The 13,781-nt window shown below is 40.3% G+C and overlaps 1 protein-coding gene across 2 annotated transcripts in view; it reads left to right on the plus strand.

Annotated features, from left to right (window-relative positions):
* The window catches only part of CADM2 (cell adhesion molecule 2), a 2,048,893-nt gene that overhangs the window by 1,055,144 nt on the left and 979,968 nt on the right, over positions 1-13,781 (plus strand). For both annotated transcript variants that reach the window (XM_069636448.1, XM_069636450.1), the window contains exon 2: positions 7,715-7,741. In XM_069636448.1, the coding sequence (XP_069492549.1) occupies positions 7,715-7,741 (27 nt within the window). The remainder of the gene's footprint in view (positions 1-7,714; positions 7,742-13,781) is intronic.

Here is a 13,781-nt window from a genome sequence, read left to right on the forward strand (position 1 = left end):
ACTTGGGGTATACTTGCCAGAAATAAACATCTTGTTAGCATGGTTTAGGCTATAACACATCCATTATACAAGGCAAATTTGCCACTTACAAAATGGCCGCCGTGTTTTTCTCTCCATTCACTGAAGCTATACATATAGCAGGTACTAGAAAGCGACAAAGGACAAATGGTACAAAGAACCATAGAGACTGGTTAATTGTTTGTTAACCTATATTAACACAGTTGGTTGTGGGTTTCACTTGTACGTGAACAAGCTGCGAGTAGGCGGCGAAACGCGTTGTACCGTGCACTTTTAAATCTGGCAGATGCCTAATAAAACTGGATAATGAACTTAACCCTACACTGCATTGGATTTTGATTCGAGGAAGTAACTGACACCAGCGTTTTGTGTGTTGCCGCGAGTGCCATCCCTCCCTGGGAGAACTGGAAATTCTTTTTCCCGGCTTTGCAAATATATATATATACATATATATATTCAGTGAAAAAAACTTTGTTAAAGGGACGTTATGGTTAAGTTGCGCTACTAAAAACCTATGAAATTCAGTGAAAAAACTTTGTTAAAGGGACGTTATGGTTCAAAGTAAAACCGAAAAACCCCTGAAATTCGGCAGTTATGGTAAGATAAGCAACCATAACTCGCGCCACCGTGCACTGCTAACACTAACACCCAGGACATCAAAGATGACATCACAAATGTCATTGATGACATCACTGATGACATCACATGGCTGGCTCTCCCTTTTTTCCTTTACTGACATATCTAAGCCACATAGTTTTCTTCAGTAACAGTCAGGAAGTAAAAATTGAAAAGGTACTATATTTGTAGACTTAGGGTCAAGTCATATCATATGAAACATAAATATAGCGGAAGACACAGGCTTGAAAGAGAGCAATCCTTTCTGTGCATGAAGATAATCATTAGAGTTATGAGCACTTTCTCATAGTTTTATTTTCATTACTATACCTTCCCTGTATATGCTCATATTTGTATACTTTGTACTCACACTCCTTTACTTAGGGTTCACTGACATCATTTGATACACATAGATACAGTTAGTAGCAGCTTTGAAACAGAGCAATCATTTCTCTGCATAAAGATAATCAGTTAGGTTATGAACTATTTCAGCTACTACTTATGCTTTTTTGCTTACTTCTCTGTCCCTGTATATACTCATATTTGTATATGTTGTTGTCTCTTTGTGTTTTGTCTGTAATAATGCAATTATGTATTAAGTGGGTTTTATTAGCTACTTATTACATGCTTCACAGTATGCAAAACTCTAATAAGAAAGCAGTTATCATTTCATTATTCTACATGGCAAGATTATGAATATTGCACCTTCATCATGTATACTGCACCCACTGCCTAAGTTTCTGCATGAGTTGCTTAGTATACTGGATAGAACTTCATAATAGAATGCTATGTATATCAATGCATTGCTTAATGGACTAATTAGCTCATGATATGCATTCAAATGATCCTTGACACTTCTTGGTCAACATTATAAGAATCCCTCCTACAGAGTTTTCATGAAAAGTAAATGCACATGTGATGTCATCAGTGATGTCATCAATGACATTTGTGATGTCATCTTTGATGTCCTGGGTGTTAGTGTTAGCAGTGCACGGTGGCGCGAGTTATGATTCCTTATGTTACCATAACTGGCGAATTTCAGGAGTTTTTCGGTTTTACTTTGAGCCATAACGTCCCTTTAACAAAGTTTTTTCACTGAATTTCATAGGTTTTTAATAGCGCAACTTAACCATAACGTCCCTTTAACAAAGTTTTTTTAATATCACGCAAACAATATACAAACATGGCGTGCAAAAACCAACTTCTACAGATGGCTTTACACAGAATGTTGCAAAGTAAGAATTTATGTTCGTTCACAGTGAAGGTCAGCTGCTTTCACAATTTCTACAGATGGCTTTACACAGAATGTTGCAAAGTAAGAATTTATGCTCGTTCACAGTGAAGGTCAGCTGCTTCCATTTTTTCTCGGGCCCCGGAGAGGCTCACGAAGCGGACTATAAGGTTGTATTGTGTTTTGACCTTGACAGACAGAGATTGTGATGAAAGACTTCTCTTGAAGGAGTGTTGCTAAAACGTAAGAGAAGATAAAGATGAAATTTCTGAAACGAAACCACTTTTACATATTATATCACTATACGAAAGATCGTTGGCACACGCAGAGTCGTATTTTGGGACTGCACCACTCCTAGACAATGGAAATTGCAATTGTACTGTAAGTAACCCTTTAGATTACTTTATACCAAATATAATTACAATAGCGTAGCATTAAAGACCGCTCAAGTTGAACTTGTTCGTTGAAAGTGGCATAATGTTTTCTACCGCGCACTATCCCCACCAAATTGATCCCCTGTCGTTTAGAGGGCTCTGAAAAAGGCAGACGACACAGGGTGGGTTAATAGAAAAAATTTAACCGGTCTATAGGCGGTCAAGCGCTCTACTCGCTGTGCCACTTCACTGTAGCCTGTCAAGTGGCACAGCGAGTACAGGGCTCACTTTGACAACCGTTCACAGCTTGCTAACGCAAGTTTGAATCCCGGCAAGGCGAAACTCAGCCTTTCATCCTTCCGTGGTTGATAAATGAGCACCACACACCGTGGTTAATAATAAGCACCGCTTACATACCTCACGGTTCTTAGTGCTATATGAATGGGAAAATATTATTATTTTATTATTAACATACTCTGTTGCACTATCTTCGATAGCAAATAGTTTCACGCCCTAATAAATAAAATGATGATTTTTAATGAAGATCGGCTGGTGAGACTAATTTATGTTTTTTAAAACAGGTACGTGGCCCCATTTTGTCTATGTCACGATTTACAGACTCCAGCGGATGGGGTCTTCAACTGCCAGGTGCAAGTCCAAATATGCATCTTCATGACCCTCACCATTTTATGGGACAATCGCCAAGGACCAATATGCCCTTATGCAGTACTAGCGGCTACAAACAACATACCAACCAATAGGGTGGTCTAATGGCTCGTTGTTGGAGCAACCTTCCGATTATCAGAGCGACCATTTACTGCTTTTATCATAAACCGACACCCTATCTACCGCAAAGGAACAACACGTGGCTCCAAATAAACTTTTCCTGATCGACAGCAGAGACAATAGCAAATCGCTGAATATTCACTAAACATTTCATGTGAAATAAATGTACTTTACCAAATGTACAATCCTGCTGTTTACTTTTAAACCACAGTTTCATATTCCGAATTGTGGTGCACTGAGTTGTAAGCTGATCTAACACTCTCTGTACCGCAAAGGAACATTGCGTGTCTCAACATGAACTTTTGCGGATCGACAACAAAGACAAATGCAAATTGCTGAATATTCTCTAAACATTTGATATCAAATAAATGTACTTTACAACATTTACAATCTTGCTCTTTGCTTTTAAATCACAGTTTCATATTCCGAATTGTGGCGCGCTGTGTTGTGACATAATATGTGTTGTCTTCCGGGTTCTGTGTAAAGTCGCGTAGTACTGGAGACGACTGGGCGCGTTTCATTACGCACCCTGTAACGTCACGGAGAAAGGCGGGGAATATGAATGCTTTGATAATATCAGGCTTAGGTGCGGGAGATATGATTTAGTGTCGCAAAAGAAAGTCAGCCAGGTCAATAGCGCCAGTCATAGGATTATCACATAATGTCGGCGCACACCAGCTGGATTTATCGTTTCTTTAGTGGACAAAAAGTCGGTTGACGCCCCTAGGAAATTGTACTATTAGCGAACAAAAGGAGTGCTCTTAAAACACTTTCACCCTGACAACGAACAATACAAACAATGTTCTTAGAACACATTCAACTAGACAGATTACAATACGGACAGCGTCCTGAGGGCACTCCCAGTTTGTGTATTTACGAACAATTAAGTACACCGCGAGTGTTCATAGCTCATTTTTACCTTCCTTGCGAACAAAAATGACACATACTCCGTCCTCTAAACACCCCACCATTTAGTTTATTTACAAAATGTCAGAACAGCCGTGTTCTCCGCAGACAAATCGAACGCAACAAAAAGGTCTAGCACATAAAAAAAAAAACATTGAACCTATCTCATACTCCCCCACCCTCCCCAAACACTCTTACACACCAACACACGGCACTAAATACAATGTTTTATCCACGTTTCACTGCGCTGTACGCGGTCGACTGCGAATACAAGATGGCAGGCGCCACAGAAAATCTGACGCACTCCACGACCCTCGCCGTCCAATCAGCGAACACGTTGCATGTCCGCGGACATGACGCAAGCCCATGGGCCAATCGGGGTGCTGTCCGCGGAGCAAACAGGGAAGTCCGTCCGCGAAGCGAACGCAGATATCACTAATTTTTTTGCCTTACATTTTGGTCATTTTTAAAAAGAACTATTGGACAGATGTACACCAAATGTACAAAAGCACGCTTTTGGGACCAGGCCGCCGCTCCTGCCGCAAATTTGGTGTAAATCCGTCCAGCGGTTCGGGCTGTAGCCGTGCGCAAAGTTTTTTCCCATTCAGTCTATGGGGAAAAAAAAAGTTTTGGGACCCCCCCCTATAACTTTTCCCCCCCTGGACGAATCCTCACCAAACTTTGCAAAAAAATTCAGAGTGACCCATCTACTTTTTTTGCAAAGTTTGGTGAGGATCCGTCCAGGGTGAGCGAAGTTATAAGCCGCCCAAAAAGTGCTCTTCCTATGGAAACACCAACTTAACCACTACCGTGGCCATGTAATTAATATATATATATATATATATATATATATATATATATATATATATATATATATATATATATATATATATATATATATATATATTTGGGGCTGGGTAAGAATATAGATTAGGTTGGGGGGAAGGGGGGAGCTGTGGGGAGTCTCCCCCCACTTTTTAGACCAAATAAATGGTCAAATATATGTGATCAAATGTGATAAGGACAAATGTTTTAGGTCAAATAGACCCAAACTGATTTTGAATAAAGACTGGCATATTTGATGAAGGTGGTACTTGTTTTACGTGGCTTGCACATGGCTGTTGGCCCCAGAGTGATCCCTTGTCTCTATGCCTCTGTCTCTTTTTCCTGCCTCTGCCCACCACTATGCAAAATACCTCAAACATGTCACTCTTCAAGGGCTTCTCCAGTGGCAGGTCAAAATACTGGCACACACAAGACCATCAGGGCTGCATGTGGAAATAAGTCTTGTCTCCCTGGGAGTGGGAGTCCTGTTCCTTCCGTGCCCCCTCTGCAATAGTGACATAAAGCCAGGCTCCTTCTCCACCACCTCCTTGTCCCCTGCTTATACCTACACACCCTAGGGCAGGTCAACCTCATGTTGTGGCATCCTTCCAGGCTGCTCCTCCCACTTAATGTCCTCCTCATGGACCTCCTCATCTGCTTCACCCACAACCTGCTGGGCCAAGATTGCTTTCTCCTCTACAATTACCCCCACTAGTCAGAAAACGTCAACCTCTGTACTTCAGGGTACTTGCAGCCGCTGCCCATTTCTATCACATGAGATGTGTGCATGTGTATTCTTCTCATAGCACCTGCATGCCCTCTTTCTCCACCACAGGTCTGCCTCAGTTGGGGCCGCCACAAAATGCCCTGCCTCCACTTCCTCTATTGGAGCCACTACCGAAGGCCCTGCTTCCCCTGACTCTGTGGTCAATGATGCCTCTACTGATGGCCCGCACCTCCGTCCATCCTTCTCCTAAGGTCACACCAATGGCTCAGTGTTCCATGCCGATTAAGTGGTCCAGAGATGCTGCATGGCCTGTACCCATAAGAAGATGGTGATAACAAACAGCACAAGGTTTTCACGCTCCTTCTTCTCCTACAAGGATAAAAAGAGAGTGTTCCCCTCCCCTCCCAGCTCCTGCTTTGCCCAACACCAAAAACATGCAATACCCCTCATCAGAATAGCAGACATTTCAAGGAAAAGTGAATCAGTCAAAATTAAAGACACAAATAATTTGTCTCAAAGAACTAGAAACAAAATAAAAGAACACATTACTCTACAGATATGACCACAACAACAAAAAGGGTGGAAGGAGGACTGTAGAGGGTAAGCAACATTTCCTTTGGGGGAGGAATGAATGGCACCTGAGAAGTATTTTTGTATTTTTAAAGTGTAATCAAGTGAACCAAAAGGGGAAAGCGACAAGAGCAAAGGGAAGAGGTATTTTGCTTTTGATTTTGCTTTTTCAATGGTGGAATATAACAAAAAACACGAACAAACACTGGAGCACAAAAAAGGAGCACAAAAAAAACAACCAAACACTGCAAATAACAGCAAAATATATTAAATCAAGCACCAATATTTCCAAAATGCTTCGAAACTCCTCAAGACGTGCCACATCTCAGCCATGTATAACAGATTACATCACATCCCTTCAACATCCTCAAAGGAACAGCAAGTGAGCCAAGCTTATTACGGAGCAGCATCCTTTCTTTAGGAGATATGAGGGCTCTTATTTCTGATCAAACTGAACAGATTAGCCCTCAAGGACTTAATTTGATGAACCCACCTCACAAATCAGCATGATATTTGACCCGAGTCTCCTGCCTGTCAGAATCAACAAAAGAGATCTGGAAAACTTCCACTGGTTTGGCCTAGGACTCAACCATGCCAAAAACCACTCAAACATGTGTAGGATCAATCGAGTCGCATTAAAAGATTTGAGAGGACCACCAATTACTTTTTTTGAAGTTTGTTTGCACTTAGTTGTAGTCTTCTCAATTAATGACGTTTCATGGCAATGTTGGATTATTCTTATGTTTCCATGCAGTGTAAGTGCAATTAGTGAACGACACCTGCCAGTAATAATGATCAAAGCGAGAGAGGTCCAGTTGAAGGCAATGAAATGTGTTTGACATTTCATGGATGAAATGAAAACAGCACTTTGTTGTCACAGATACAACTGTTTTGCAATTCTGATCAGAGCTTCTGCAGTGTGAGGTCACCTCCGTTTCTGCAATGGCTCACTCCTGATAGATGTGGTGCCCTCTAGCATTAGATGAATATGAGGATAAAATAAATCTAGCAAGTAAATTGAAAACTCTACCCTCTAAAAGAGATGTTCCCTCATAAACGGGACAAAGGATGTCTTTTAGTTTCACTTCAAGTAAAGCAATTGTGGTATCATGTTTAGTCATAAAATTGTTACAATGGAGTATCCCAACCAACCAGCTTCATGATACAAATTTGTTTTCTTCTGATTGCGTGGTTCCTATCTATACTGAAGAAGGATATTGCTTGGTAAAATCTGCTTTATTAAAAGGTGGGGCGAGAGACAATTATTGATCATGGAGGAAGCATGCTGGTGCTCGGAAGCATTCTGAGTGAATACTGTCTTGTGCAACTAATACATTTTAGAGTTTGTTAAAAAAAATAGAATTGGACCTGCTGTTGATGATCAATGGTAAATGGTCTCCCCGTGCGCTGTGCCTTGACTGCCAAGGATGTTTGTCATATACTAACTAAGTTTAAAGCACATGTCGTCTGTCTTAACAGAAGCTTCGGTCAGGGGTAGCTGTACAGCTCTCAAACAAATTGCTCAAATCTTCTTTAAAATTGTTTTTGTGCACTCTGAATCAATAGTGATAACGTTTCTCTGTATACTCACCATATCCGATCATTTCTCTAATCTATCTCTGTCTGTTCTCTTCTCCTCTTGCAATCTTGCCCTTGCCCCAGTGGCTGCAACCAAGAGCAAAGTTAAGGGTGAGTTCCCGTTTTCATTCTTACATGTATATACTGAAATACTGAGAAAAAAAAGAAAAAAAAAAGCATACGCAGTATGGTGCTAGGAAAAAGAAAATATGCTTTTTGATCTTGAAGAGGACATTTTGTAGGTCTCTGGACTGTGACAAATCTCATACCACGTTGCCTTTATGTGCTTTTATATGTCCTGGGAGGCAAACATCGGCGGTGATTAAAACAAAACACTCATTTTAAGGCACTGAAAATGGTTATGTTTTACTACTAGGTGTGTCAGAAACCGACCTTTGCAAATGTTAATGATGCATGTTGTAGGTTTTACACGGATATGGATATCATGTTGGTTTTACTGAACTGTCTTTTTCATTGCATATTGTACGTGTGTAAGTTTAGGACTTTTGCATAATTCAATATGGTTTTTTTTGGTGAGGAAATTCGTGTTGTGCTTATTTGAGATGATTGATATATTTAAGGGCTGTTTCATGGAATTTGTGCGCCGAGAAACCGGGATTTGTGGGCCATTCTGCCTGCAAATCCCTGTTTAACAAATGGGGATTTGCGGGAAGAATGGCGCACAAATCCCCGTTTTTTTCAGAGCACAAATTCCATGAATCAGCCCCTAAGTGTCTTCCCTCTATACACATATTCTGCAGTAACTGGGCGTAATGGTTCTCCTTCCCTTCCTGTCTGCTTATTATGTGGCTTTACGATTCTGCAGGCATATTACATTGGGGTTTGTGCTCCAGGTGAAGTGGATAACCATAGATGGTGGTACATGTGTTTACCGCCATTTCGTGTTATCCTCCTAATTTTTAACAATTTGAATGTCATAGTCGATGAGTGAGGTGGCCTAATCTGTCCAATTACATTTCCCGCTACGCCATACTGGTGCATTAACACCAGCATGGATTTTCATGCTGGCATTAATGCAATGGATTCCTTTGGGGTTCACCTGACATTTCTACCTGGTAAAAGCAGCTGTATTCTGAAGAAAACCTTTGTAAATGCTGCCTGCAAAGCAAATTTCACGTGCAGCATTTTCACTTTTACACCAAGTAGAGGAAAAGTGAGGAGTGATGGCGGCAATTAGCTTTGTTTACCCCTCAGATTTCCACTACGTTGTAGAGAAGGGGACAATAACTCAGAAGTGAAAGCACAAGGAGGTGGTCCCCTTCATGAAATGAATGTGGGGGTTGAACATGATTACAGACACTTTGCACTGGTGCATTTGCTATTAGCACTAAGGCAACCATTTCCCTAGAAACGTTTCTAGTGCAAACGTTTGCAAGAAATACATCTACTAGGACAATTTAACCTTTGTACCAATAGTTGGACAAATTGCATTTGCAGTGGTACAACTTTTCTTTAATGAGGCCCCTTGTGCTATGTACATGAAAAGATATGTATGGGAAATCAGTTGTCAAAGATTAGCAAGTATTCATTATGTTGTTATGTGGGTGTTTGCCTCACTGCATCATCCCTGGAAATGCTACTCAGAATGACCACTCTATCAGTGGTACTTATACTGATATAATAATAATTAATAATAGTTTGGCATTTATATAGCGCTACAAACCCTCAGGTATCTGAGCGCTGCTTATTATTACCCACGGTGTGTGGTGCTCATTTATCGAACTCCGAAGGATGAAAGGCTGAGTTTGGCCCCGCCGGGATTCGAACCTGCGTTAGCAGACTCTGCACCGGTGTCAAAGCGAGCGCTCTACTCGCTGTACCACTTGACCGGTTTTCATTTTTGACTTGTCCTAATGCAGGGGTCTGCACACTGTGGCTCTCCAGATGTTTTGGTCTACAATTCCCATCAGACCTAGCCAGCATAGTCAACAGAGAGGGATCATGGGAGCCATAGTCCAAAATATCTGAGGAACCATAGTTTGCAGACCTCTGTATTAATGCGTGCATGGGTAAACTACAACTTTTTGCAGCTGTGCTGTGGGTCTGATTGTTTGCATGAATAACTGTACATGAATTAGCACAGCTGGCATTCCCATTATATGTATGGCACACATATAGCTATGGAACTATTCTAGCAAGCCTGCATGTTGTTTTAGATCCTGCATCAAGTACGTAAAAGATGCATTTATAAAATTGGAAGTATTGCAATTTCTCGAAAAGAGATAGAAGTGAGGTGTGTTGGATTAAATCAATTGTTTCAATTTAACAACTCTAAATCACATTGCCACAATCTAAAAGCAGATTAAAGATTTAAAAACAGCTATTTGCCAATTGAAACCATTATTTGAGGATGGAGTGGGAGTGATTGTGGGACTGACAGACACACTGGCACTAAATGTTTTAACAGTAACATGTGAGGGTGCTAAAATCATCCTTGATGACTTATGAAATTGAATTGATCATGGGGGCCGTCTTTTTATTTGATACCCGCTTCAATGTTGCAAATGTCTTTGTCAACAATACAAAACAACAATATTGAATGTGTATGACAATTATTAAACCACCAATGCATTCAAAGTTGCTCATTTGAAAGTATTTTCATCACATTTTGGTGATCCCTCATGTGAAAGCAAAAACAAGATATCGAGGCTGAGTACCCCAAAAGGAAATACACCAAATGCGGGTTCAAAAAGATACACAGATCTTTATTCTACAACTGAACAGTTTCAAAGGACAAAGCAACAGATAGCTATCAGGCCCTCAGTACGACAAAGCTAATACCAGCCCTGTTCAGTGTGTGCAGTGAGTGGGACTGTACATCAGAATATTTGCTCTTTTTATACAGTTTTTTAACATGATGTTCAGCCCACTTTCAGGTTAACCATTTCCTTGGGCTAGGGGTTCATGCCGAGTTCGTTCATAATTTATGCATCTATACATTTACGGATTATCCTTAATACATTCCCCAACAGGTTACAATAGCAACAGTGTATTCTTGGATCTAACATAACCCTTAGTACATATTTTAATACAATGCAGTCCAACAAGTGTTCACGTTTAGTATTTACATAACATTGTGCTTAACATATGTTCACGGATTAGTATCGTTGGTACAGGTAATCCTCTATCCACAGGTCAACGAAGGACAAGGTCTCATTACATGACCCTAACATTTGGCCTGCGGGCAGTTTAGGCATTAACATGCACGCAGAGGTCAAGACGGCCATGTAACCAACAGAAGAATACTGTCCACCAACTTAGAACACAGGGTGACTTTGGAGCGAGAAACAAAATGGCGGATGAACCAAAAATGGCGGCTAAGATTGATCTAAGGTCAGGACCTTGCAACATCGATTTCCTCGCAGAGCGACTTGGCCTAGGCCAATATATATACATACGATTTAGAGGGTATAATATGATTTCCCGTTCAACATCATTATAGAGTAGCTACAATTTGGTGGCTTGCAAATGCTTTTAATCTCCACTCTGACACTAGTAAGATGATGCAGTGAGCCAAATGTCTGTATCCAAGAAGGGAAGACAAAGAAACAGGTTGCATATTTTTTGTCAACCGCCACTTTAGCATCACAGTAGCATTTACTGTTAAAGGTGCCACTTAATACAGCCTTCTCCTTGGGCCATAAATTGAAGCAAATCATTATCTTGAGGTGTAATGACCCGTCCAGCGGTCCATAAGGCCATTAGCACAACTTGGCACTAGCAAAATAGAATTTTGGTGTTGTGGTGAAGTAACACATTAGTTTAATGGTGACTATAGTAAATCCACTAAATGTGTTAGTAAATTAAATGTGGCTTCAATTCATAGTATTTTTTTAAAAACAAGGTTGTATTTAAAAGGTAAGCATTGTAATTGTAAACGTGGTTTCAATGCAACAGTTTTAGCATTAGCATGTACTGTGGCCAGTGAACACAGTCCCCACACAAAAGCAAAAGCATTGCACCAGATGTTAACGTTCACTGTGCTTCATTGAATTGGTTGTGGCATGTCATGTTAAAGATGGAGTTAAAAATAGGTTCTCCAAGAGAATGAGTAGCTCGTTGAGAAAAGGGTTGCTTGGAAATGGAACTGCTGTTCCGTGAATGCAGAGGAATGCTTTCTGTTGCTCCATTGTCTTCTTCTTCTTCGGTCTAAATGCTTGGAATGTCTGCATTCCAAGTACTCGGATGAAATGTAAGGAGGTCAATAATCACCTTCATGTGCTAACTGTGTTTATATGTGTTTTCTAAGAAGTGAAAAATCACTTTTACTGTTTCTGCTTATTGGCTACATGAACCTCACATTCACTATCACTTTTCAGCAGTCATTTATATAATGTCATCCTTAATTGGATGCAATGGAATTAAACATGTCCTTCTTGAATTTGTACATTTCCGTAAGGTATAAATACTATTAGCTGATTTCATTTTTTTTCTATGAACCGTCACATGTTGATAGCTCAGCCTGAATCAAATTGCATTGTACACGTCAAACTTTCCATGGATGCAACTTCATCTATGGCATGGACACCCTGTGAAATGAGGACCATGGTCTTCTGGTTGGACAGCTGAGCATGGGTGCAACTTGGGCCTTGTATGTGGATCCTCCGTGTTGGCTTTATGAATTGTATGCTCAAGTGCCTGTACGCCTGCCTTTGGGTGGCAGATAGTATGCAGTTTTTGCATGGCCATTTCCCCGCCTCAGAGGTTGGTCGGTCGGTTCCATGAATACGTATCGTTCTGCGCAATAGTGGGCATGTGATGAACTGATTGCGTCCTCGTAGCGCACACATTTTCCCTTGTTGTTCCTCATTTTCCACGTTTTGCTCCCCTACCCTGCCCCCTGCACAAGTCACAAAGACACTCTGTGTGGCGTCGTGCACAAGGCACTCGGCCTCTCTCAGTGACGTGCCAAGCCTGTGTGAAGTCAAGGCAAACTACGGAAGTTCTGCGCATTCAATTTCATGAATCAACAAACAGGATTTTGCAAACAGTTCTGTGCAGATAATTCCACGAATCAGGCCCTTAAACAACAAAAACATATAATTTAGGGTAAAGTAACTATGTTCATACTAATAAATGTGATTATTATACAAATATGTCTCTATCTACTCATTCAGCCGTTGCAAATTATTGAAAAATGTAATTATAAATATTAGTGTTGCACTTCTATTCGGTTTTCATTATTAACCAACTTGAGAAAAATTGCCTTCTGGAAAAATCTGCAAATGATCATTTTCAGATACGATTTTCCTGATACCTAAATCTCCATTAATCAGTCTGAGTCATCAGCCACACGTGCAACCACATGTGCTGGATATTCCCATTAGAAGGACGTAGTACATTATACATCTTTAAAAAAGGATTATATATGTCCCTGCACTTGTTCTGTATTCATTCAATACGTGTTACTCTTCTCAGTGGCAGTTATTACTGTTAATTTATCTTTTTTTTTAATGTAAAGTACTGCATGTTTTTTAACAGTAAATGGAGATCTGAATGGGCCCACCTTTTAGATGGGGAGTTGCCTAGGACAAAAACATCAAACTATGAGTAAAACCTCAACCATTCAAAGGCGTATTACTCCATCCGCCAAACGAATTTGTCTAATTTGGCTTTTGTATTCTGTGAAATATCAATTCTGTTGAGAGGATTACACAGGTAATTAACATATCAGGTCTGGAATCACAACAATAGACAGAATTCAATATCATCTGATGAGTATAATACGGAGATAAAATAACTATATCACATATTTTACTCTCATTAGAGCTTGTCAGGTGAGTTAAGGTAAGCATTGGCATGAACGCGCTATCAATGCAACAGAAAAACCTGCAGTGAAAATTCATTACAAAACATAAGGAGGTACTCCAGGCAATGGTCCACCTTAGATGTGGCTCATTCAATGTTTTTTTAACAAACATTGCTTTTTCCTAAAAATCCTTTTTTTTAGGTTGTGGTGCATTTCAAGTAATGAAATACATTGGCCCTCAAACACCAATTCACTGCGCCTTTCTTATGTATGCATTCTGAGCAAATTATTTTAGTACTGAGTTAGCATCTACGCATATTTGATACACTTAGTTGTATTTGTGGACAAAGAACTATGAGATTGTGTTTATCAGCGTAACAT

This window comes from Ambystoma mexicanum, chromosome 7p, assembly GCF_040938575.1.
Source record: "Ambystoma mexicanum isolate Mex_15411 chromosome 7p, UKY_AmexF1_1, whole genome shotgun sequence".
Taxonomy (NCBI): Eukaryota; Metazoa; Chordata; class Amphibia; order Caudata; family Ambystomatidae; genus Ambystoma; species Ambystoma mexicanum.